The following is a 26,916-nucleotide window of genomic DNA, read 5'->3' as shown; positions in this document are numbered from 1 at the left end:
CCACTCGATTCAGCGTCGTCGAATTACCATTATATCAAATTTTAACAAGGCCGCTAAATTTTCCAAGTTCTCCTTTTGTTGCCGGGACTATTAAGACAGAAATCTTTGTTATTATAATCTCGTTGGGAAAAGTGTATTTAAACAAATAGAGTTTATTTTGATTAAATAAACAGATTTTGAAAAAATATATGAAGTTTTATATATTCACTTAAAAATCCGACATTTGAACCGTTTATTTTGGAAGTGGCCTAACTCCATTTTTCAATTATTTCCGGTTAACCATGGTCATATGTACAACTTCAAATTATCTATCAATAAAGCATTTAAGATTACTTATATTCCGAGTAAATACGGTAATTCTGAGCACATAAGTTTTCAGAGTAAGTTGAATAACTTAGGCGTTTATTCTGAAAGTGGCCTAAGTCCATTTACACTTAAATTAAGATATTTATCATTGATAATGTCCGAGGGCAGTCTTGAAGGTAATTTTAATTAATTAGTATTTAACAAGTGAACCTTAGTTTTTGGACAGTTGCATTAGTTGAATAATCAGTACGTTTAATTAATGCAGTTAAACAAAATTTACGCAATATACATATTATGGACTTACAATTAAATATAAAACTTAAAATTTAATACTAAATTTTAGAAGTTCTTTCACCCATGGGTGTTTTATTTTTTATTGAAAATAATGTGGAAATCATAGACCACATATTTATAATATCAGGACATTCGTTTTTACCAAATGATAGAGATTTTTGTGTGGTAGAAATGGCATTAAAAAAAAATAATTTACTGTTTGTCCCCCGAGATTATTACAATATTATTGAAAAGTGTCGGAAAGGTAATAACTTTATTGTACATAAAATGAAACACAAAAAGATTTTATATTAATAACATTATTAAAAGAAGCAATTTTTAAAAGGATATAGAATTCTAACGGAGAACCAATAAACTGGTTTAAAATATGTTGGATGCGTTTTGTCAAAAATGAATTGTATAAAATTTTCTATAAGACATTAATGAATTAGAACGAAAATTTTTAAATCCTGAATTTATTACCACGTCGGGGTAGACCAAGAAAGTTCGAAAATATTGTATTAACACCACTGTATAAAGATATCAAACAAATTACAACCGCAAAATTCAAGGACATAATTGACTTATTACGATATACGTCACGATACATACACAAAATGTAGATGAGTAGAAAATTGTTTTGTAATTTATGTTTGTAAAAAATGTTTTGAATCGCATAATTTATGTTTTTAAAATGTTATAAAGATATGTAAAATAAAATGAATATTGTTTTTTTTTAATTTGAAGCATCTTAAATTATGTTGAATGGACTTCGGTTCCTTCAAATTTTATAACGAATCTGGTTGTTAATTTTGAAAGAGGCCTGACTCCATTCTTGGTAAGAAAACGCATATTATTCACTTAATAATTGCCATTATTTTAATRRGAACTGTAAATTTAACACCTTTAGATACACTTAAGCAGCATAACTCATTGGTATTCTGTATGAATATTTTTAATTGCATTGAAACACAAAACCTTAATTATCTCAATTTAAGTATAAATGGACTTAGGCTACTTTCAAAATAAACGGCTCATTTCATACGCACCGACTTAATATATAGTAGTCGTAGCTTCTCCTCCAGAGGTTTATTAACCCCTGTCGAGTGCGTGAGATGTAGATAGGTATGAATGAGAATGGATGAGTGTGAGCCAGGTGAATCCGGTCTGACTCACCTGGGAGGAGTACCGGACGAATGTGTATTACGCTAGAGCTCAATTCCACCTACCCCTCCTTTGCATGTTAGTAAGTAACATTATCGAGAGGTTTTTTAGTCGGTAGGCAGACTGATCCTGAGATATATCCTCAGAAGGGTTGAATCCGACACTCCCCTGGGTACCGGGCCCAGGGGGTCTACGAAAGTTTTTCCTCTTGACGAAACAAACAAAAAAAAGGAATGCTTGGGCTGGTCGATGTGTTGGATCTCCACCAATTCACTCAAATTTATATTGGGATATGAAATCGAAGAGAATTTCATTTCGAAGATACAAAAAAAATACTTAAAGCAAAAATTAATGAAGTTACTAATCAAGAATATGAACGAGAATGAAAGCTAATAATTAAAGAAAAAAATGCGAATGAAAGCGCTAGGACAATGCCCTCCGTGTTTTTATGGGAACCGGAGGTCTTTTGGTGGAGGGGATGATTCTTGGCCTACTCTTCGACACGAGCCAGCCCAACCCTCCTGATGCATCATAGTTTCTAGAATATTTTTACACGCAAATACGCTTGAGTATAAATGATTACATGATTAGTTTTAATATTTTTATAGATGATTAGTATCATTTCTTTTCCCCTTAAAGTCTAGGTTTTACAAGGAAATGATCAGAGAGCCACACTTTAGATTTTTTTCAAATTTTGCACACTTGTAGTATTCCATGAGAAAATTCATTGGGCCCTTAAACTTGGCGTAGGTATTTAGCTGTTTGCGAAAAAACGCGGATTGAAATTTCACATAGTTCACATAGATACGGATTCCTTTGGCTGTAGTAGTGTAGTAATCTACAATAGCGACGCTGCGTGTATCTCTGATGTCGCTGGTATCTAGATTTTATCTCGACAGAACTAACAAGTATATGTACCTTTCTTTTTTTCATTATTGTGAAGTAAGCTTAATAGAAATTTTTTTTTTATTTTTTCTAGAATATTTAATATTAATTCAGTATTTTCTCTCGTCCAAAATTATAATTCTTGATGATAAAAGTTCATAGGGAACTTGGACATGAAAAGAAGTAGAACTTAATTTAACTAAATTGGACGTTTCGTCCCTTTATTGGGACTTCTTCAGCAACTTAATCTTACAGTTCAGCGTCTTTTTTTATTATGTAAGATTAAGTTGYTGAAGAAGTCCCAATAAAGGGACGAACTTAATCTTACAGTTCAGCGTCTTTTTTTATTATGTAAGATTAAGTTGYTGAAGAAGTCCCAATAAAGGGACGAACTTAATCTTACAGTTCAGCGTCTTTTTTTATTATGTAAGATTAAGTTGCTGAAGAAGTCCCAATAAAGGGACGAAACGTCCAACTTAGTTAAATTAAGTTCTACTTCTTTTCATGTCCAAGTTCCCTATGAACCTTTATCATCAAGAATTTAATATTAATTTTATAAGGAATATAATTAAAAAAAAAAATGCATTTGTATGATAAGAAGTGTGAATTTATTTTTTCCTAACGATATAAATTTTATTAAGAAATCAACATTATATGTTTTTGTTTTTTAAATTAAATAATTAATTAATAAAAGTTGAGAAGCCGGACAAACAAAAAGTGAGCAATTGATTGAAAACAAAAAACAATAGAAAACTTCATTGCTTTGCTTAGAAATAGGATAAAACGTTTTTGTATTTTCAATTATTAATAACTAATTAAATAATTAATTAAAAAACGAGCAATTATGGATTTTGATTGAGGAATTGGTAGACAATTAAGAGTACTTATTCATTTTTTTCTGCTGTTGAGGTCCTATGCCAACTTTTCTGCGGTGTAGTTTTTAAATTCTAAGACAGAAAACTTCTTTACCGACTATATAACAGATAATAAACAAGAGATCTCCTTTGCCGATTTCATTTGCTACACTAGACGTCTGGTTTATCAGTTACCGCATTTTAAGGAATTTTTCTTAACTATCCTTACCTTTATCTTCTTTCTCTACCTTTTTCAATTTGCCGCCCTTAACACTTTTATACTCTATTCTAACCTCACTTTTTCTTTCACCCGTCACTGCACCTTTCTTACTTTCACCTTATTTTAACACTGTTTAATCATTGATTTCTTGACTTTTACTTCACAACTCACCATTACTACTTATTCTTTATTTTCCTTTTACTCCAACCTCTTTTTACATTGGCACGTGTTTTCCCGATTTACAATCTCGCTTCTACCTTCTTTCTAATCTCGCTTAATCTCTGAAATTCACTTAAACTGCTTACTTTTCACCTACACTCCAGCTACTTCTTCACTTTCTTAACTTACACTCATTTTTATTTTCAGTGGTTTTGTTCTTTATCATTTAATTTATCCAATTACTACTCTTTTTTCGGGACCGTTCACTGTACACGTCCGCTCTCTCTCGCGTTAACAACGGAAGACAGTTTCACTCTTATAATAATCCGTAAATCTTCCTCTCGCAATATTCAAATCCTATCTAATTATTTTTCGCAATATTTCTATATTTCAAGTGAATATTTTCATTTTCTTATACGTCGAGTAACCATAATGCAATATTCGTTTTTAATATTTCCTGGTTTCGAGAATTCATACCTGAACTATTCGAGAACATTCCATATTCTTCCTTTCAAATCGTTCGAAAAAATTCTACACGTTTCTCTAAGATCAGAGTTGTTTATATTAGGGTTTATTCTATCGGTCGGATAATGGTTGCTTTATTTTGACATCTGCATTCCGAGAAAGATTTAAAGTGTTATCTCTAGTTTATTATCGGGCTTCGGATGCCCCGGCATTGGCGACGGTTTCAAAGTTTTTCGTGAGGCAAAGATTTTAAATGGAAATTCTTGATTAAATGGGTGCGTTCCGGCGCCTATGTCTCGCATGATTTCATGGCGACAATGATGTCCTGGAGACGATAGGAGAATATTGATTCTTCCGATCCTTTTGTTTTTAGTTTTCAACGTTCTCTGATCCTCCCAGCTGCATTTTATGGTTAACACGTGTTACCGGATAATGGTTAAGAGTAACACATGGGTTTACACCAGGAAAAAATAGCATATTTTCAACAATTTTTCTTTTTATATAAAAAATGGAATTCTTATTCAAACTTTTTATAACATTTAAGATACATATTTAATGAATATTTTCTGAAATTTTTGTTGAAAAATACCTAAAACTCAGCCATTGCGACGTCATATCCGGTGACCCTACCGAAAAAAGTGCTTTCGCGTTGACAGCAGAACTCATGAACGGTGGGGGTCTTTTAGTGGAAAAAATGGGTCTTTTAGTAAATACCTAAAACTAGAATTTGGACGAAGGAAAGAAGAAAAACTTGAAATTTGGATTTTTGACAACGTTTTTGGCAAGAACATTCAAATTTTGCGAAAATTTGCACCACATTTTGGTTTCCTAAAATTAGTTGTGTGTTGATAAAAAAAAATCCTTCGTCCAAGTCCTTGTCAATAGTATCTCGAAGACGTGTACCAAAATTCATCAAGATCGGTCAAATAGTTGAAATAGTCAATAGAGAAATCTTGACAACTGACTTTAAAAAGTTTTTTAGTTTAAAGTTTTTGTGACGATAAAAGAACCTTTTAAAAGTGAAACTTCCCAAGGCTCTATCTCTTAAACTATTACTCCTATCAACTTCAAAATTTAAAACAATATTCTAGACAAGTTGTAGAATTAAATAAGATAAAAAAAATTGATTTTTTTGAAAGTCCCAAACCCATGTAACCCCTTAATGATAGGAGCCGTATGGAGTTTGTCTAATTCTTAGGTAACTTTACAGTGATTCACTGTCATTGCTTCCATATCGCTGAAAAATACGTATGTTAATGAAATCCAGCCCGGTTCTAAGAATAATTATTATTCGTTCTTTATAAAAATGGATTTGATAAGTTAATCTTTTATTAATATTACTGCTGCAATTGTTTCAGTTGGTTTCGGTACTTACTACTAAAAATGCTTTCAGTTGTCTTTTATATAAATTACTAAAATAATGTCACTTAGAGTTAACTTTTATTTTACTGCGAAAAATTTAAGGAAGGTTTGCGTTGCGGGACGTCACAATAGGAATTCGCAAACCGCTGATACAGAAATTAGTGGGATACACTTTGGATAGTAAGATCGTAATGCTATTTTTATATATTATTAATTGTCTTTTCTTTTTCTTCTTCTTCTTCTTCTTTTTATTAGGACTTCGTCCTGTTATAGCTTTTATTGCTTTTTCCGAGAACGCTTGATTGTTTTTACCGAGAGTAGGGATGCTAGCCTAATCCCCTGAACCCTCCTCCATAATCTGAGCTTGGGACCAGAAAATAGCCGAAGGACCCTTCGTTTGTGTATTAGTACACACGAACGCTCGGACGCACACTAGCCCGGTCACGTGTAAAAACCGACGAAGAGGCGGGGCTTGGCCTCCACTCTTACAATCACGTCTTAACAATATTTCTCGCTTATTTTTGCAAATACGAAGATACACCTTAGAACATTTTTCATGTATTTTTCAATTGTCTACAACTTTTGTTTGAAATGTTTTTCGATTAAAAATTCTGAGATAAGATAATAATCATAACCCTGCTCAACCCTTTTTCTCAAAAACGCGACATCCGATTGCAAAAAAAATAGCACCATTCGATTCAGCGTTATCGAATTACTCGTTACATCAAATTAGCGATTTACTCGAAATTTTAAAGGTATACGAGCAAAACGGACCTCATATTTGGATTCAGCACATTGAAATACATGTCGGTAGGTGGGCCTGATCAAATGTACAGATCACTTTTTTGTGTTCTGTGCCGGTGTAATTATTAATCACGATCCTTCGGCATCTAGAAAACCATTGAATACCTGTACGATATGAATTAACCTGAAGGAAAAACTACGAAAATATTATTAAAAGATAATCAATTAAGATTCGAATATCGAAGGAATGGTTACAAAATTGATCTAAGAATGAAATTATAAAAATATTGTTGAAGGATTAATTAATCGAGATTTAAAGAATTACAAATTGATTATGTAATTACTATCAAGGGATGAATTACAAAGCATTGGTTAAAGGACTACTTATTATGATTTAGACGTTAAAAAAAATGAATTATATTAAATAACCTATAAAAATATCGAAGGAAAATACGAATAATAATGTAATCAGATAAGAAAATCATGTATACTCAAATGTACGTGTGCATAGGAATTATCTGGAAACGATGATATATCGGGAATACTTGGGCTAGTTTGCATCGGAGAGTGAGGACTTGTGCCATCCCCTCCACGGAAGGGCCTTCTACCTATATAAACTCAGAAGGCATTTCCCTCGGAGCTTCATTAACTAATTAGTTTTACTGAAAGTGTTAACATTACTATTGTGTGTCATTATTTTACTCTACATTTGATATTTTTGAGTGTTCGGTCTTTTATTTTAAATTCACTACGATTCCGAATCTTGAGATTAATTTGCGCAAACTGATGGTAATCCAGACCATAAAACCAGCCCAAGTATTCCTGGAACAATCGCAAGCAATTCAAAGACTTCCTATCTTCATCTAACTTTGTAATTAATCAAGTTCATTATTAAATATTCTTGTTAATTATTAATAAATAGACCCATACATTATAAAATATTAGATGTTACCTTAGTCTCTAAAGTTCAACGTCTTTTTTATTTAAGCAGACATACATTGTAGTAATATTCAAAACACTATACATCTAAACTTCGTTATCTCTTGATCCGTTATGTTTGAACACTCAACAAAACTGTTTCAATCTAGACTAGTGTTTATTAGTCTAGATATCCTCACTGTTAAGGTGCCCTCTATTCCGGTGTTCTATTTATTATAATTAAATTTAAAAATTCCGTTATAGATGTTGTTTAAATTATTTGTGTCTGTTCTAAAATTAACTGTATTATTGTTCGTTATGTGGTACATTTCACTAATGATTCTTTTATACCAATTGTCTTCTAAATCTAAAATCGTTGCTGCGTCAAATTTAAAATTATGTCATATTTTAAAATGATGCTCAGCTAACGCGGTGATATTAATTTTCTTAACATTAGTAGGTTTACAGTCATTTCTATGCTGATCTAATCTTTTTTTAATTTTCTGTTTTGTTTGTCCTATATAACACTTGTCACATTCACATGGTATTTTGTACACTAAGTTGTACACTGGTCAAATTTATCTACCTTATCTTTTAATTTGGTGTAAATAGAATTTATTTTTGTTAAATTGTAAAAAATCAATTTGATGGTTTTACGTATTTTTGTTAATTAAAACTCCAGGAATCAAAAATCTTCATAACCCTATCTCATTTCCTCAATTTATCTTCATCTTCCTATCCTTTCGCACAATTTGCTATCTTTTATTACTGTTTAATCATTAGAAAAACGAACCTATCTAGTTCTGGCTAAACTCGGTGAAAGGAGAGTAGCTGAAACAGGCTCAACACTGCTATTTAAATCATATTCGTCAATTAGGACGTAACAAAACTGGCGTCAGAAGTGGGACCCGAGTTCGTTTTTTCAAATTAGATAGCGATAATATTAACACATTAACAGCCGGTCCCGCGAAAACGTGGATTTCCGAGTCTTGCGCTTGAGTCTCGGCCGCGGGATAAAGCGGGTTTTTGCTCGATGTGTAGATTTTTTTGTGCTGATATGAGTATCTTACAGATCGATTTTTATTAACTTGCTATGGTTACGCCGATGTTTTAAATATTTTTTTGAGGATTTTCAATGATCAGCGTTGGGACGTTAAGTGGCCGCTACGGTGCCGGCGCTCAGGCGTTGAATATCTCGTACGTTGGCGGCTGTTAATGTGTTAAGAATAATTAGGATATTAATATATATCTATAGAAGTAGTATTTAATTAAATATATGAAGTACACATTTATTCCCGAAAACGAACCAATATTACCAAAAAACCATAAACTATACATGTTTAATCCTAAAACCATATACTCTCGCTGTTCCTTTGTCGCCTATATATAGAGATTATCCCTTCTATCATCCTTTTGTTCTTTCTTTTGTTTCAGTTTTAGAATATTCGAGAAGTTTCGATACGACCACACATCAGATGATAATTTCAATCGGTTCAACTTGACAACACGGCACACTCTTACGCAACAAAGAAGTTATATTAAGTTCCCTACTTTCTTTCCTCTTATACATATTATAATAATATACTTTAACCTTAAAGAAAATAAATCTAACAATCTCAACAGATCAAAATGGCGACTGTAACTTGTAGCCAAACGAAATTATTGAACCTACAAGAAATAGAACAGTTAATAGAGGAATTGGCAAAGAAAGAAAGGTCTTTTAACGAGAAGAGAAAGACGTTAGAGGCAGAGAACAAACAACTTAACGAGAAGCTTAGACAATTAACGGAGAAATTAGAAATGTTAGAAAAGCAGAATTCACAAGTACTGAAGATAAAGGAAGAAAGGGCCAAACTGGACAGAACTACCCCACCCGGTTTCCCCAATTTCCACTAGATCATCCTCTCCCCTTCCTCAATCCGAAATTCACGATTATAATCAAAACTCACTCATCGAACCGAATGAAATAATTGACCTGATTCCTGAATTCAACGGCCATAACATATCTGTGTAAGATTTTGCTCGCGCGTGCGAAGATGCGGCTCGCACTCCTTACAAACATTTCCGATTGAGGTAATAATTAAAAGCTTTAAACTGAAACTAATCGGGGAACGTATACAGATTATTTTTCAGTGTAGAATGTCCAATCGTAGTCATTCTTATTAACAATCAAAAAAACTTTCTCTTCCGAAAAGACTTTAAATAACTATCGAGGCGAAAGCATAATACAATATGCGTGTAGACGCTTTGAAAGACGAATACCCAAACCCGGACAAATTTTTAATAGAGGAAGCTGAAGCAGACATTTTAGAAAATTTTATCGAAGAAACGCGATCAGAACTCCGACATTACGCACCCCGCGATTTAACTGACGCGATTATTAGGGCAGCGAGCATTAAACAGAGACAGCGTACGATGGATTATGAAAGGCAAAATTATCAAAATTACCAAAATCTAAATCAACTTTGGTCCTAGATACCCTGACCAAAACATATAAAAAAAACCGATAATACGATCACTCTATAAAATACAGAATACTGGTAACGATTACAATAGAAATAATAACCGATATCGGAATGATCGTTACGACGACAGGTACACTAGACACGAAATGGACAGAGAAAATAGATACAATAACGACTTAAGACCGAATTTTTATCAACATAATACCCGCCCCCCTCCCCAAACCATAGAGAAATCCATACACTCGTTACCCCGAAAATCGATATAACACATATCCTTCGCCAAACAATTACGATTCCAATCAACCTAATAACCAGACAACCCAGCCGAAAACCGAAGTAAAACCAATCTAAGTCCTAACCAACCCCCCCGAATTCCTAGCACCTACCCATGACCTGTCAAACCTACTACCATTTAACCAAATAAATTTTTTTAAGCGCGGGCCAATTAAGCAATACGGAACCGACCATGTCTATGTAACGCGAGACGCGTGAAGTATTTCTATATTCATATACGGATGGTTAAAACAAGGAATCGAAATTTTATTGATTGACACGGGATTTGACATAAATTTATTAAGAGGTGAGATGCAGTCAGAGCCGTGAAAAAAAGAGGATTTTTAATAATTTTTCTTTTTTTATAATAATTAAGTTTATTATATAAAACTGATTACGCAGAGTTTCTATATTATCTTTCAACTTGACTTCTGCAACATTTAAAAAAAAAATTAATTATTTATAAAAATATCGTCATATCTTTGTCGGATCCCGTTCAGCAAGTAGTGCTTTGCGGTACCATCAAAATATCTTACTTAAAATAAAAAAAAAAAAAAAACATTAGTTTATTAATCGAAATATTAAAAGAAGTCTTATGCTTGAAACCCATACTTCAATACCCTGATTTCACTCAAACCTTCATAATAACAACCGACGCGTCGAATTACACGGTGGCAAGCGTTCTCAGTCAAAGCGACATAAAAAAAGATCTACCGGTCACATACACATCCTGCTTATTAAAGTCCGCCGAGACACGATATTCGACAATAGAAAAGGAATGTTGGCAATTTTACATTGTATCACACAATTTAGACTTTATATATATGGAAAGCATTTTAAAATTATAACTGATCAGAAACCACTCGTTTGGCTAGCATCAATAAAAGACAAAACTTCTAGATTATGGTATTAGCATCTACAATTAAGTGAATATGAATCGAAATAATACATAAACCGGGAAAAGTAAATCTAAACGCAGACGTACTCTCTAGAAACCCCGTGGCATTCGTAAAACCAATAGTTCCGTGGAATATATCTGGAAAAATATCGAAAATAATGTTACGTTTCGGATATAATGAAAGCCAAGGATTTGGAAAAAATTCCGATGGCATTACTGTTCCCATTCAACCAACATCCCCACCATTAGCCCATTGCACTACCTCAAACAACATGGAAATAGTAAAATAGTCGCCCCCGTCAACACTCGTTCGAGGTGCGACGTTCTATCATCCTCCCACTCCAAGAAGAAACAACGCCTATTCTCCCCTCCACCAGAAAAACCAACGAATGAGAACAAGACATCCGACGAAGAACCCAGCACGCGTGAGTCCCTCGATACTCCTCTCACCGCCATTAATCTATCCCCACCAAACTTAACCGCCATCTTCTACATTTCCATGCCTTTCCTTCTCTAGCTCAACAGACCTGAATAAACCTGAACCCATATGCTATCTCCCATCCTACAGCTCACAGTTMACTATTTCAATTGATTGATTATAGGGATTGTTTGAAAAACAGAAAAGATAATTTAGGAATATTCATATCATACCAAGGCAAACTCCTTTATAAAGGTGCCTTGGAACTCTATGAAAATAAAATGCTGCCAATATATAAAAGCATCATRCCCGAAAGAACTAAAGTTACAAAACATTACATGAGAAAAGAAACTGATATCAGTGCCAAAAGACTATCCTCCTAAAAAGCAAAGTATAATTGAAACATAAAGATCATTATTTGATGTAGTTACCGAATTAGGAATTAAAACCATAAGTATTTCTAAAACCAAATTCATGGGTGATCTTCCTTAGAGAGAACCATAGAAAAGAAACTTCGAGAAATATTATCAGAAACAAATTTACCCATAATTATTTGTGCAATTTACTAGTTACAACTGCTACAACAAATAAAATAAATGACAAATTACAGAAATATCACTCATCTACCAGTAGCAGTCATAAAAACGTGAGCAAAACTTATTGACGCATTAGAAACCATTATTTTTTGAAAAACATGAAAACATTTATCGAAATATAAATATAATTTATCGAAATTTATCGAAATAAAGTAGCATCGGATATCGTGGGACCTCTTCTCATGACTCGTAAACGAAATCGGTATGTATTAACCATTCAAGACTTTTTGACTACATTTTCTCGAGCTATCCCTTTAACTACAATGAACAGTGCCGCCACCGCGGAAGCTTTTTATAAAGAGTTTATCTGGTTTTTTGGAGCTCCTCGTGCCATTATTACCAATCAAGGGAAATATTTCATATCAACCGTATTTAAGAGAATAGCAAAAAAATGTAATGTCAAACAATTTACTACGACCGCATATCACCTTCAATCTAACGGGTCGTTTAAAAGATCCCACCAAGTTTTAATAAAATATCTTAACATGTATGTATATAAATAGTAAGGGTAATGATTGGGACGCGTGATTGAATCCAGCAATGTTTTCTTATAATACCAGTGTACATGAGGGAACAAAGCACACGCTATATGAGTCAGTATTTGCTAAACTTGCCCGATTACCGTCATTTTCCTCTCCTATAGAGGAAGACGTAGATCTCACGTACAACCTATATTAAAACGATCAATTCGATGAAGTAAATCTATTACAGTCTCTTACACGACAGAACTTAAAAAAAGCTAAGATCAAGAGTAAAGCTTATTACGACAGAAAGGCAATAGAACAAAATTTAAAAATCGGAGATGACGTCTTTCTATTGGCAGTAAAGCAGGGAAAATTTGGAAACACGTATAACAACCCCTTTGAATTACTAGAGAACAACAACGTGATAATAGATACCGAAAAAGGAATAACTAGAAAGGTTCATATAGATAGGCTAAAACGATATAAAAATTAGAATAATGAATTAATTAGCATTAATTCAGGAATAAATTTCGCTTTTGTAGAGAAATATATTGACAAAATTTCAATGAAAAATGATCTCTCTGTATTTTATATTAACGATAAAAATAAGTCTTGCAAAAACTTTTATTGGCTTCAACTGCAACAACAGCGCAATTAACGTATTTACGATCTCCCTATGCGACGTCAGCGATGTAACCCGACCCAGTGCTGAACTACCACGACGGGAGGCTACATCAAATTATTGCAAATCACCGAAAATATACCAATACTCGTAATGCGATGTAAGATCGTAAACACTCGAATGGTCTACTACTACGGGACGCATTTCTACCTCTTAACAGTACACAATGCACTTGCGGAACACTCAGTCGGACCATCCACACACCAATACAACGACATACATAACCCTGGTACTCTAGTTTCCGGAAACGGCGAAAAATTTATTCAGACTAACAATAAGAGTTAATAGTAAACCAACTCGCGTCGCCACTCAGTCTAACGATCGATGGCACCTGTGAAAGATCGCAAAACTCCAATTCTTGCGATTTGTGGGTCAACATCAAAGTCCAAACGGCGGCTAAAATCACCTGAACTGCGTCAACTGACCTACTGAGCAAAGAAAAGCTCTTAGAAAATAGTAGGAAATGCAGCAGAAAACTCTAAGGTAGATCTAATAATCTCGGATCGATAACCTCTGGAATATTCGATATATTTATCATATTTGCTATCATAAAAATGATAGCAAATACGATCATTTGAGGTTACGATTTACATTCAGATTGCGGTTGCGGTATATATTTATTTGGGGCTGCTTAGAACGCATTCATCTATCTACTCGTTACCACCTTCGGACAACGAGCTGGGAACCAGAACGTCAAAGAACGTGCAATATACAAAATACCCCCGTCACTTTACAATTCGAAAGAAATAATTGCCGCTGTAGAACCTCATAGTAGAATTTCAGACTTGTAAAATATAATACCTGGCGGTATATAAAGTTATCGTAAAGCGATGACTTTATGGGGGGGGGGAGACAGGTGTGACGTCCCGCTACGTTTTCATTCTTAAATTTTTTCGCAGTAAAATAAAATAAGTAATGAGAGACATTATTCTAGTAATCCACATATAAGACAATAGAAACCATTTTTAGTAGTAAATATAAAAATTTATGAAAACAATTACAAAAGTAATATAAATAAAGGACGAACTTATTACGCTTATTTTATTAACAAGGAACAAATAATACTTATTCTCAGAGCCAAGTTGTCAATAGGACTATCGCTCGAAAATATAAACGAAATAATAAATCATTAGAAGTTTACTTGGAAACCTGACAAACTCCACGTAGCCGTCACTCTTGACTATTGGCTTTCAACACGAGCGAAGATAAAAGGGCTGCAGGACATGCGACTGGGAGGATCAGAGAGCGTTAAAATCAGAGTCAAGGATGCATAACCAAAATAAGGCCGGGAAGACAAACAGTCGAGGCCCACCAACGTTCTCCTATCCTCGCAAAGACGTCATTGCGAGCCATAAAATCTTACAAGACATAGGCGTCGGAGCACGTTCATTTAGAATAAAGTTCCTACTTAGAATTAGTCACCATATGAAAAGTAGAAGAGACCATCGCTTATGCCAGGTCACCCCCTAAAACCTAACAATAAATTAGCGATACCAACTCTAAACCGATCGAGTATATGCATATTATTAAGTATACCATAAGGAAAAATCGGCTACATGAACCTTTTTCGGAACGGAAATGTTAAAATAAACCAACAGTAATGCGATCGATAAAATATCTTCAAAATAATACCAACTTAAAAGAAACGCGTAGAATGTTCTCGAAATGATCTAGAATTATTGAATGAGAAATATTTAAGAAATAATTATTAACTACGATTCCTCGGTATAATAATCGATATCTTCGGTACGTAATAGCACAAATTAACCTGGGAGAGAAGCTGCGGAAATATTGTCTTGAATTAATTGAAGGGGAAGCGTTATGGAAATGATTACTATCATAGTTCTTTAATATTTAGGACGTCACGAAAGTGCATTCAAATACCTATATGATACCAATTAACCTGAGGGAGAAATTATGGAAACATTGTTAAACGATAAATAATTAAGATTTGGATATTGGGAGAGAAGATTATATTAATTAGCGATCGAAATATTGAAGGCCAGTACGAATGATTACATAATTATAAGAAGAATCATGTGTACGCAAGATGTATGTGTGCGTAAAAATGTTCTGGAAGCGATGATGACCCTTTGGCCAATATAAACTCAGAGAGTATCGCCCTCGCGATCATTATCTAATTAATATTTTTCTGGAGTATTAACGTTACTATTGATCATTACTTAATTACCATTTTCTTGAGTCGTCGTTATCGTGATTATTACTTAATGATTAACGTTTTTCTTGAGAGTGAACGTCTACTTTATGGTCTTTCTATCTTCAATTTCGAAATTTTTTCGTTACAATTTGGAATCTCAAAGTAAATTCGCATAACTTGGTGGAGATCTAGACCACAAGAGCAACCTAAGCACTCCCGGCACAATTGTAAACGATTCGAAGGTTTTTGCCTACATTAAACTTTGTAACAAACTAATTTCATTATTAAATATTTTGTGAATCAAAGCTCTAGAAATTTACAGTCTTCATAACCCTGTTATATTTTCTCAATTCATCATCATTCTTTCGTTCCCTGCATAATCCTTTCATATAATCTGCTACTCTTCATTGCTATTTAATCATTGGAAAAAACGAACCTGCCTGGTCCTAGCTAAACTCGGTGAATCCAGAGCGGCTTTACTAATTAATAATATTCCTCAGTTAGGACATAACACCCCTAACACAAAATAATTTCATTTAGAAATGTAAATTAGGTATAGAATATTATTAATATATCTATTCTAGTGTACACATCAATATAATTAAATATGTGTACAGAGCTACGTATAAATTTGACTCATTTATAATTGTGTATATAATTATAACTGTATTACTAGTTATTATACATTTTTTAAATTTCATTTATCTAATTTTCTGAGATAAATTAAGAGTCAAAACAAACATATTTTTGGCATTTGGTATTCCTTTATACTTTAGCCAATATTTTGTAATAAAATATCACAGGTGGTATGCATATATACATATATACATATATGTCTTATGCGTAACTCGCGCGAGCGCCTAAAATATTTCGTTTATTTCGTACAATAGAAAAAAATATCAGAGGAAAAAAATATTCTATACAGAGGGGTCGTTATGGTAAAAGGGCGAATGTTTTTCTCAAGGTTATTTTTGTCGAGATATCAAGGTCACCGTATTGTTTTTAAATGGGACAGCATATTTATACTATATATATATATATATATATATATATATATATGTAAGTTTGGGGATAAATCCAAACTGTAAGGCGATTCGCTAGGGGGGACCGCTCGACACTCAGACCAAGTTCAATTCACCTGGCCGTGGCACTTGAGAGTCGTAACTACGTGAGACGAGATGTAAATTCCTAGAGATCTTATTGTTAATAATAATTTGTATTTATACAAGTTATATTTATCCTAATCATTTTAAAGAAACGCTGTAAATATTGTTAAATCAGCTTTAAACTAGCATCAACCGTTGTACTTATTATTCAACCATAGTTACCTTGATTACAAAGACAAAGGAATTGTCTTATATATATACAATATATTCCTATAGCTTATAAAAAAACAAATCCAACGTTGTACAACATGTTTACCTTCAAGTGATATTTACTAAGAAAATTGTGAAATTTAACCAAAAAAATTGAGAAATTTGTGTGATCAACGTCTTACATTTTGATTTGCATTTGTTTCTTCATTTACCATCCTTCGAGCACATACTGAAATTCCTAACAAACATTTTACAATTGTCTCGATTTAATCTCGGAAATTTAATTCCTTAACTTCCGGTTTTTTAAAAAAAAATCGGCCAAAGAAAATCAATTTTTTTTTATGTAAAAAAGCACTCTTTAGAACATTGTATATAAGGCTGTATTTATTCTTGAATAAATAAATTTTATAGCTTACAATCCTATGTAAATGATAAATATCAATAAAAAGACTTTTTTTCTTAACTTTCACATTGTTATTTTCAATTCTTGATTATATTCGAGTGTGAAAAATTATAGCAGCATAAAATACAACGGCGCTCGAATTATCTCGAGTGTGCACAATTTGGCCTGTTTAACGAGCTCGAATTTACTCGAGCGCACAAGTTAAAGGGTTAAATAACGTTTATTTATACATTATATTTTGCGCATTTTTCTCCAACATGAAATCCTCTGGCGATTGTGATAAACTATAATGAGGACGAAGAATGGTTTAATTAAAATAAGAAATAAAATACTTGGTTGAGCAAATACAAAGTATATTCGCTTGTTAGGGAAAAGCCTTGCGGCATAAAGACTCTGGTTGACAATTTACATAACTAAAAATAACTTCAAAAACTTTTATTACTATATTATTATACTATATATACAATTTATACATGCTGACATTTAATTAATTCACGTCCATTAGTTGATCTGGTTGTGATTCAATGGACATGTGAGGAACAAGAGGCTTATTGTAGCTAAAATATGATACAAATTGTCTAGTAAAAACGTGATCTAAATGTCGTATAAATACAGCATCAGTCGAAGTACTATATCTAATTGTAGGAACTGTTTGGTCGTTATTTATTGAAAGATTTAAATCTTCACGTAAAAAGTTGAATTACATCAAAATATTCTGAGTTGAAATTAACATTAAAATCTCCACTTAAAATCATCGGTAGCCTATCCTCTACCCAAATATGCCCCTCCAATTTTTGTATATGGAAATAGTGCCCATTTGAAGAAATGAATAATATCTTTAATTTTTTTATTTGTAGAAATATAAATTGCTATTAAAGCAATTTTTTTATCATCTTCTGTATTACACTCCGCTATACAAAATTCACTCATTGATGACATCGCAGAACTAACAAAGTCAGACTGTCTCACAGTCATATCGATAACAGCAGTCACAATGTTAGTTGTATCATTCGCATTCTTATGGATAGCAACTCTTTTAGCTCGAACATTTGATCGTTTGTATTGAATTATACAATAGAAATTTGGTATACTAACAGACTCCTTATTATCAAACAAAGTTTCACTCAATGTTGAAATTTGAAATTTTTGTATCAATCAGTTCACCAGAGTGAACCCGCAGACTTTGACAATTCAAAGTATCAAATTGACGATAATTGCTACACGCTAAAGATGTATCTAGATCCATACCAATTTTTGCACTCTTAATCACAAGCTGAGACGATGGTCCAGAAATCATTAGTAAATTCGAAGTTGATGGAGTACATAAAATTTCATATGCTTGTGCTATCATTTTTTTGCAGCCTATATGCCTTACAACGTTCCACGTTTTTTTGCGCTGAATACTTTTATTTAGAGAAATTTTTGTTACGATAGTAATAGGCTTGCTTCTCTGCATTCATTTTAGGAATTTCGATAACTTAAACAGAAATTTAAAAGTATACTGATACTGGTCGAAATGCTGCAGGAGATGATAGTTCAATAAGAATTATTGTAGAAAATAATTTATAAATAATGTAAACAAATAATACATACCACAGAGAGAGAGAGAGGGAGAGAGAGAGAGAGAGAGAGAGAGAGAGAGAGAGAGAGAGAGAGAGAGTTAACCTCAAAAAAAACTTTTTTTCCTAATATTCACAACCCGCTCAGCATCAAAATCAAAAAGATATCTTAATGTTAATATTATAGCGATATCTTTTAGAACTTATTGTCAGTCAAAAGATATCATTTAGATGGCTTTTTTCTGAAGTCAGATTATTGAGATTAAAACGCTATCAATAAGATAACTGTGAAAGATGTCTTGGTGGTACTTACTTTGCTAAGCAACACTTTGCATTTAACCAAACTCCCGAGAGATTCACGAAAAAACGCCCATTGCATGTGTAATTCCGCGGCTAAGTATACCCACGTGACGAGGGTTAATAAGTTTAATATTGTTCTTTAAAGTTTAAACCTACTTATTTTATTTAATAGTGTGAAAATATTTCGAAATTTTAAATAATTTATTCATTAAGTAAGTATAAAAAATTTTTTTATATTAATAGTTTTATATAATTGTAAAATGAAATCTACTTTTAATTACACCAGAAGTATACTTTCAATTACACCAGAATTTTTGGGCCATATTGTAAGACGCGAAAATGTTTAATGTATTAAAATTTATGAGGATGGCTTATATATTTATAAAGTATTATAGAACTTTTTTTTGTTTTTATAGAAGTTATAATGCAACGATGGAATAGGACTGATAAAGCTTCTATTGAAGCAGTTATAAAATCATGGTTCCAACATGCTGGTGACCGCATTAAGTCAAAGTCAAGAAATTTGAATTTATTTGTACCCTTTATAAATTAACAGAATTTTTTTATTTTCATTATATTTTGTATTTAATTATAATAATTATTATTTCAATGTAAGTTACTCTATTAATTGTATTAACTATAAAAAAAATAAAATTATTCAAATATCAAATTCTATCTTATATTAATGTTAACTTTTGGATATGAGGGGTTTTAGAGCTCTTACCGACGTCAGAAAACGGCGCATAAGAGATCTTTATATTAACTTTATGTTATCTTTTTGTCCAATTTTTTCGGTTGTCAGATGAAAAAAATGTTATTTTTTAGAGCTCTTTAAGATAACTTAGTTTGAGCGGGAAACAATCAATGTTTTTGAAGATATTCACAATTATTTAATATTAATCACCACCGCATTTAATAATTAAATTACTTTAAAACACATAAATAATCTACCTCTATCGTCTATCGATGCAGAACGCTAACTTTTTTAGTGGAGGTGATAGTGGATAGTATGCAACGAGAGAAACTTTTGTAAGAAAAAGAAATTCGTTTGTTATGACAGGAACGCATGTGTTACCCACATCAAAAAGTCGACACTACTTAAAGGATTTGTCAGCCGAAGGTTTCATCACTATTTCTTCTGCATCTTCGAGTATTATTTTCACGGTCCGAAACAGTATCAAAAAATATGCTGTTCGATTTATTTCTTATGTTACATTTTTACATAACTGTTGTTATCCTGCAATTTATTTACCTTGGTATTTACTTGGAAATGTCTTCAAAATACAGGACGTTTCAAAATTGCGCTCGTATATTAGGAAATTGTGAAAAATTTGTCCTGTTGCCGATCTCACAAATGTAATGAAAACTTCATCCGTGTCGAAATAAAATTATCGATTGTATGATAAAAAGATCTTTATATTTTTGTTTGAAAAATTGTCTTATGAGGAAAATGCATGCTTCCAGATCATGTTTGACAATTAGAAATTATAATCACTTTTTAAGATCTCTCGGAAGTAAAAAGAACGATATATCATTATTTTTTCTTTTGCAGAATAATAATATTTCATATTTTTATTGCTTTTGTAAGATTTCCAATATCACTAACTAACTCACAATTGATTCATATCAACGGAAAAAATGGCACACTAACGTTACACCCTCTACCTGTCGTTACATTTAAAGGGGGAAGAGAACAGCGTTTTTACAGTGATTTTCATGAATTTTTTCAACACATAATAGTCCGGTCAATTTAGACATAAAAACAGTGGTCAAATAACAAAAATTGCAGGAAAGCCAAATTTTGGTGGAGAGCTATAGTTTACCATTACAAATAAAGTCTTAAAAATCCCCATCGATTCTATGTGTGCTTAAAAAGTTATTCAAGGTCAAAGGTCAAAATTTGAGGTTTTTTGGATTTTGCTTGAAAACGGTAAGTTTTATCAAAAAAAAATTTTTAACCAAAGTTGTAGATCTTAAAATTCTCTACAAAAATTGTCTTTATGATTTCTTTCCTAAGAGTTAACATTCCTGAGATATCGCGATTCTAAGAGTCACATCATACATGATATGCACACATTTCCGCACCAACAGTGAGGTAGTATACTTGGCGCGTTTTTTTTAAAATGGCTTGTTCCAAAAAATATGATAATGATTCGGGAATATCTTTATTTATATCCTTGTCTTTTTCATCCAAGTGTTTTTTATCAGACCAGACTTGACTTAAAATATSTTGGTAATTGTCAATAAAACAAATAAWTGTTAATTTTCCAGACTTCTCTGTAATAATAATTCTACTGCCATACTTCAGTTTCAATCGTATTTTTATAGTTCTGTCATCTAAAGCTACATCTTGACAAACATTCCTTAATTCATCCAACGAAAACTGGCAATCATCACTCGTTTCTAAGAATTGAAAAATTATCTCCATCGCAGAGTTTATAGTTTCATCTTGTGGACGGCCAATTTTACCACCAGTATTAAGTTTTAAGAAAGATTTGTAACAACTGTCATGGTATTTTGCATCAGCAGCGACTAAATCATACTCAAAATTAATACGTTCAAGAACAGCCTTTGAAACAGCATCAGAACGATCTTTAGCTAATTTCAACAGTGATTCTTTGAATTTTAGTGTGGTCACGTAACAAATTTTTTTTCGAAGATGCTGTGCTTTCTTTTTCTCAATTTCTTCATTGGCTTCATTGCCACAAAATAAACAATATTTTTTAAAACAAAAATTTGATTCACTTACTCGCGTTCTAGTACGAGGTAGGTGGACTTATTTTTGAAGTACTAGCCTGTTTCTCCTCACGTTGCCTTTTCACTGCAGAAATTGAAGTTTTCCAGGTGTATGATTTTCTGCAAACCACAACTGTTTTATCTTCAGTTAAAAGTTTATTGCAAATAAAGCAAAACTGAGACATTTTTTAGAGCTATAAAATAACACATATAACCTAAATGGTAGACGCTTGTAATAAGTACGTATATTCACTTGAACTGAACCTTTAGCACTAAAAGAAACAGGTATATGAACGAGACCTACGGACAATAGAATAGCCCGATGTTTTTCAAGCCCACGTGCATAGAGGAGATTCAGTTAGGGAATGGCTATCTTTTGAATAAATGTTTTTAGGATAGTATAATATATATAAAAGAGACACAAATAGGTATTTATACTTGCTTAAGTACCTAATATGTATATACGTGGCTTATATGTGCATATCAAGTATAATGTGACTCTTAGAATCGCGATATCTCAGGAATGGTAACTCTTAGGAAAGAAATCATAAGGACAATTTTTGTAGAGAATTTTAAGATCTACAACTTTGGTTTAAAGTTTTTTTTAATAAAACTTACCGTTTTCAAGCAAAATCCAAAAAAACTCAAATTTTGACCTTTGACCTTGAATAACTTTTTAAGCACACATAGAATCGATGGGGATTTTTAAGACTTTATTTGTAATGGTAAACTATAGCTCTCCACCAAAATTTGGCTTTCCGGCAATTTTTGTTATTTGACCACTGTTTTTATGTCTAAATTGACCAGACTATAAGGAATTTATATAATTTATTAATATCGTGAGGTCATTGTACATATATATTTGAGAATATATTCTGAAATTTTCAAAAATTTTCCTCAAAAAATAACGGAGATATTAACTGCCACGCATTGTAAATCGCCATCCGACTGAGCAGTTTGTGTACATCTTGGAAGCCGCAATTTTTATGTCAAATCAGTTGCGCAGAGAATTTACTTTTTCTATATGTTTTTTCTATGTGAATTTCACTTCGCTCAAAAAATAATTGATAATTGGTATTTTTAGAGGGGTGTGAATATAAAGCATGACTTTTTCCCATTTTTTTGTATCATTTTTTACCATAAAAAAATACTTTAAACAAAGATATTGTTTAGAATTTAAATTCAAATAGAGCGTATTGATATAAAAAAAAAACTATATACCAAATTTCAAATTGATTGGTTGAAAACTTACTTAGCTAGCGTTTGAAAAAAAGTTCGACCACTCCGACACATGAACGAGGGACGCTCACTTAATCGCTTGTAACTTTTGAACCAATTGGAATTTTTAGTGGAAAATTTAGAAGTATATTTTTGAATAGTTTTACAAAAAAAAAAATTAAATTCTGTACACCTATCTCCCCCCTTTGTTAAGGCTATTGCATTACAGTAAAAGTACATAAACATTTAATTATCGAGCTTCAAGTAGCAGTGTTGCCGAAAAATACGCTTTGCTTTTATTCAATGTAATCCTCAATGGACTATGGGTCCGTGCGGACTATAGGGTGGGGGAAAACGAAGTCCAACGAAGTCAAACGAGGCGCATGCTTTGGTTAGAAACGTGCTGCATTTCGGGACCGCCATATATCGAATACAATACTGTTTCCAAAATTTTTGTACTTTTTGTATAATTAAACACATTTTCGAAATAGATCGCTATTGTTGTGTAAAAAATTGCAATAATACTAGAAAAACAGCGAATATAAATTTTACAGATTTTCATCAGTTCGTTAGGGATTAAATCGAAGAAACATGTGGATAGCCGCTATCAACAAAAATATGTAACTAACCTTACCTGTGGGAGCAATCCTACTGAATTAATTATGTTTTGAAAACAGTTTATTTAATAACTTATTTTATTTAATTATTTTAGTATCGATGGATCGCCATGGTCTCCTAAACCATGACATACTATATGCAGCGTACATTTTATCGGTGGCAAAAAATCAGATGATGAAAAAAGTCCAAGTTACGTTCCAAAAATTTTCCCTCCAATCGATTCGACAAAAAGGGGCCTTCACCTAGGCATCAAAGTTGCGTGGCAAGCAGAAAGATAAAACTTGAAGTACCACAACCAAATACACAATTAATTGAAAATGTTAGTGAAACAAATTCAGATGAATCTTTATTGGTCGATGAAGAATACAGAATAAATATGCCATTCGATTCTAAATATATAAAATCCACATCTACTTGTAATAGATATATTGACAATAATTACTGCGATGCTGGAATCCAAGTGGAACTACCAACAAATTCAAATAATGTAGTAAGTAGTACTTCCCAAATAAAGGATCTGTGTTGCGATGAAGAAACGAAAAATTATATGAAAGAAATAAAGTCACAGTTAACTTTTAAGAAAGATCATGTAAAGGTAATTAATTATTAGTTTAACATTTTGTAATTATAATAAACAATACATTGGTAATTTATAATATTTTATTATAAATAATATTTTAGAAACTTAAAAGTTTATATATTAAATGAAAGAAAAGATAAATATATTATTATCGCAAATGGTGCTCGACAAAATGATATTCAAATCAAAGAACAAGAAGAAATGATTGTACAATGTGAAAACAAGATAAACGAGATGGAAGGAAAACTCAATCGAATTGAAGACAGTTTTTCAAAGATAAATCAAGCGATTGAAAAAATAAAAAAGAATAAACAAATGACAACGAATAAAAGAATTAAATTATAAAATATATTAAACCTAAAAGATAAGAAAGCTGTAAAGATATTTCTTACAAGCAAGAAGTATGTAGTTTATAGATATTTTTTAATGTAGAATAACTTTCTGTTTCATTTTAAATATGTATACAATTATTTTAATATTTTCTCATTTTTTCCTTTTTCTTTAATGAAGGATTATAATGAAGCTCAAAAATATAATGAAACAAACTACTTTGGTTCGGATGTAATTGTAAAAGAAGAATTAAGCTAGGATTATGAAACACAATTGAAGTATGAAGATGATACTTCGGAAATAAACGAAAAGATATTTAAAGAAATAATAATTGCTATGTAAATATCTGAATAGTAATATATAATAAGGCTAAAACACAATATCATATTATTCTTTAGATAGATCCAAGAGAAAAATTAATCCCAACAAAATGTGAAGAATCATCATCAAAAGAAAGAAATAGCTGCTGCTCATTCAGTAATTATGCACACTACTGTCTTAGAAAATGATGTATATAATGTGTATATCTATTACGAAATAGAAACGGTATACAAAGAGATAGATGTAATATGTACATATATATATATATTTACCCAAATAAATAATACTTTTTTATTCATCGAAATAAATTTATTGTTTTACTCTTATTTCTGCTTCAAGAAACTAGGAGATGATCTTGAAATTACAGAGAAACTTCATGATCATATTACTATAAGAGATATAAATTTTATCGCAAAGCTTACAAAGAAAATTAATCTAATGTAGAGGTGTTATGAAAAAAAAAAGTAAAATAGCATTATTAAATTTTGTCAATGTATCCCAAATGGAAACTATATTTTCTTAATAAAATGTAATAACGGAATAATTTCTTTTTTACCATGTTAAGCATTACATCTGTTCGTGGCATGGATCTTCTATATACAGATTTTGAATACGGGTTTGAAACAGTAATAAAAGTAATAAAAGTAGACTGAGAAAGACAGAGAATAGAGAAACCATGTTCTATTTCTTTCTGCATAGACTAGTTTCGCAGTAAGGGAAGTACCTGTGTATGAGTAATGATACAGAACTTAGAGAGCTCGGTAGGCGACAACTCAACCTCATCAGTTGTTATTATCTGTCAAATTTCCTAATTTTCTTTCTGCAGCTCAAATAAGACCGAAAGAATAAAAAATTTACAATACATCATGTATTTGTGCACTATTATACCTGTAATACATTTAATAATTAGAGACGGATTTTTTGAAACCTAATTTTTTTTAAATATTGCAATGAATATATGCATACTGTAATTATACAACTTTATAGACAGAATATTAAATCAAATTAACGGTTTCTGAAAAATAATAAATTATTATACTTGATTCTAAGTCATAAGATTGAATTATGCTTAAATGCTCCTACATTTTTTTTTAATAATTTGATATTAAAATATTTTTTTAACACAAGCTTTAAAAAAGCTGCATTTTATGATCCGATGAGATGGTTTGCTCAAATGCATGATTATTATTATCATAAATGCGGACAGAAAACTAACCAATATAGTAGTAATGAGCTCGACAATAAAAAAAGAAAATTTTTTCAGTTATCATACATGTTTTACCATGTTGTCCAAACCTGAAAGTAATCCTCCTTGATCTTTTATTCTTTACAAGCCCAAAAGACCTGATTTTGGATTAGACTCTCCAGGCATATATCACACTCCAAATGCTTTGATACTTTTGCCAGCAAATCCTCCAATGTATACAACATTATTTGTGTAATCAGATACAGTCCATGAATCTTGATTTAGCTTGTTTCCCATCATTGAAGTTGGAGTTAACGTTTCATTATCAGAATTGGTATTGATTCTTAAAATTATGTTAATTTCATGTTTGGTGTTCGATGACTTGAATAACTGAGAAACATTTAAAATTCAAGTTCCATTGATTGACAAGTCTAAAAAGTTTCCGTTACACAATGGAATTTTCTGAAATATAATTTTTAATATAGATGCTATATATACATGCTTTAAAATAATTTGCTGTCCTCAATGTTAGAATATTGGCTAGTCATTTTATACCTCACTGATATTGTCTGTCAGTTATTCCTATTGTGTTTCTGCACTGAAACACCCTCATGCTGCATTTTTTGTTTATCCTCTTTTCTGTTGTAAATGAATCAAACGTATTGAAACGAATAATTATATGCACGATGGGAATGCAAAGCAATCATTAGAGTAACAAATAATTGAACAATGTCACTAATTTCGTTATCGCAAAATGATATTTTGTTGGAAGCGATCCTTCCTATTCGTTTTTGTCAATTTGTGCCACCAGAAGGATAGAAAAACCATTACTTCGAAAAATATTGACTACAGAGGACTAATGTTTTAGCAGATGAAAAATTTGCATTACACCGTACCTTTCGGAGAGTTTCATCTTGTGGAAACCTACAAGAAAAAGTAGCTACAGACTTATAAATTTACTATAATATTATAAATATAATAATTTCATTAGTTATTTCTCTCGTCCAAAATTATAATTCTTAATACGGAATCACAGGGAACTTGG

The 26,916-nt window shown here is 31.9% G+C and overlaps 2 protein-coding genes across 3 annotated transcripts in view; one reads left to right on the top strand and one right to left on the bottom strand.

The window, feature by feature from the left end:
- The window catches only part of LOC106791519 (cytochrome P450 4C1-like), a 15,412-nt gene extending 4,807 nt beyond the window's left edge, over window positions 1–10,605 (top strand). The window contains exon 11 of the mRNA XM_014757201.1: window positions 8,785–10,605. Coding sequence (XP_014612687.1) covers window positions 8,785–8,790 — 6 coding nt within the window. The 3' untranslated portion in view covers window positions 8,791–10,605. The remainder of the gene's footprint in view (window positions 1–8,784) is intronic.
- LOC106791518 overlaps window positions 1–26,916 on the bottom strand; it is a 74,055-nt gene that overhangs the window by 20,848 nt on the left and 26,291 nt on the right. The window lies entirely within an intron of this gene.

The sequence above is a fragment of the Polistes canadensis genome, unplaced genomic scaffold, assembly GCF_001313835.1.
Source record: "Polistes canadensis isolate GaletaPanama2010 unplaced genomic scaffold, ASM131383v1 scaffold_314, whole genome shotgun sequence".
Lineage (NCBI taxonomy): Eukaryota > Metazoa > Arthropoda > Insecta > Hymenoptera > Vespidae > Polistes > Polistes canadensis.
The sequence above is the reverse complement of the archived record's forward strand: the minus strand, read 5'-3'. Positions and strand labels throughout refer to the sequence as shown.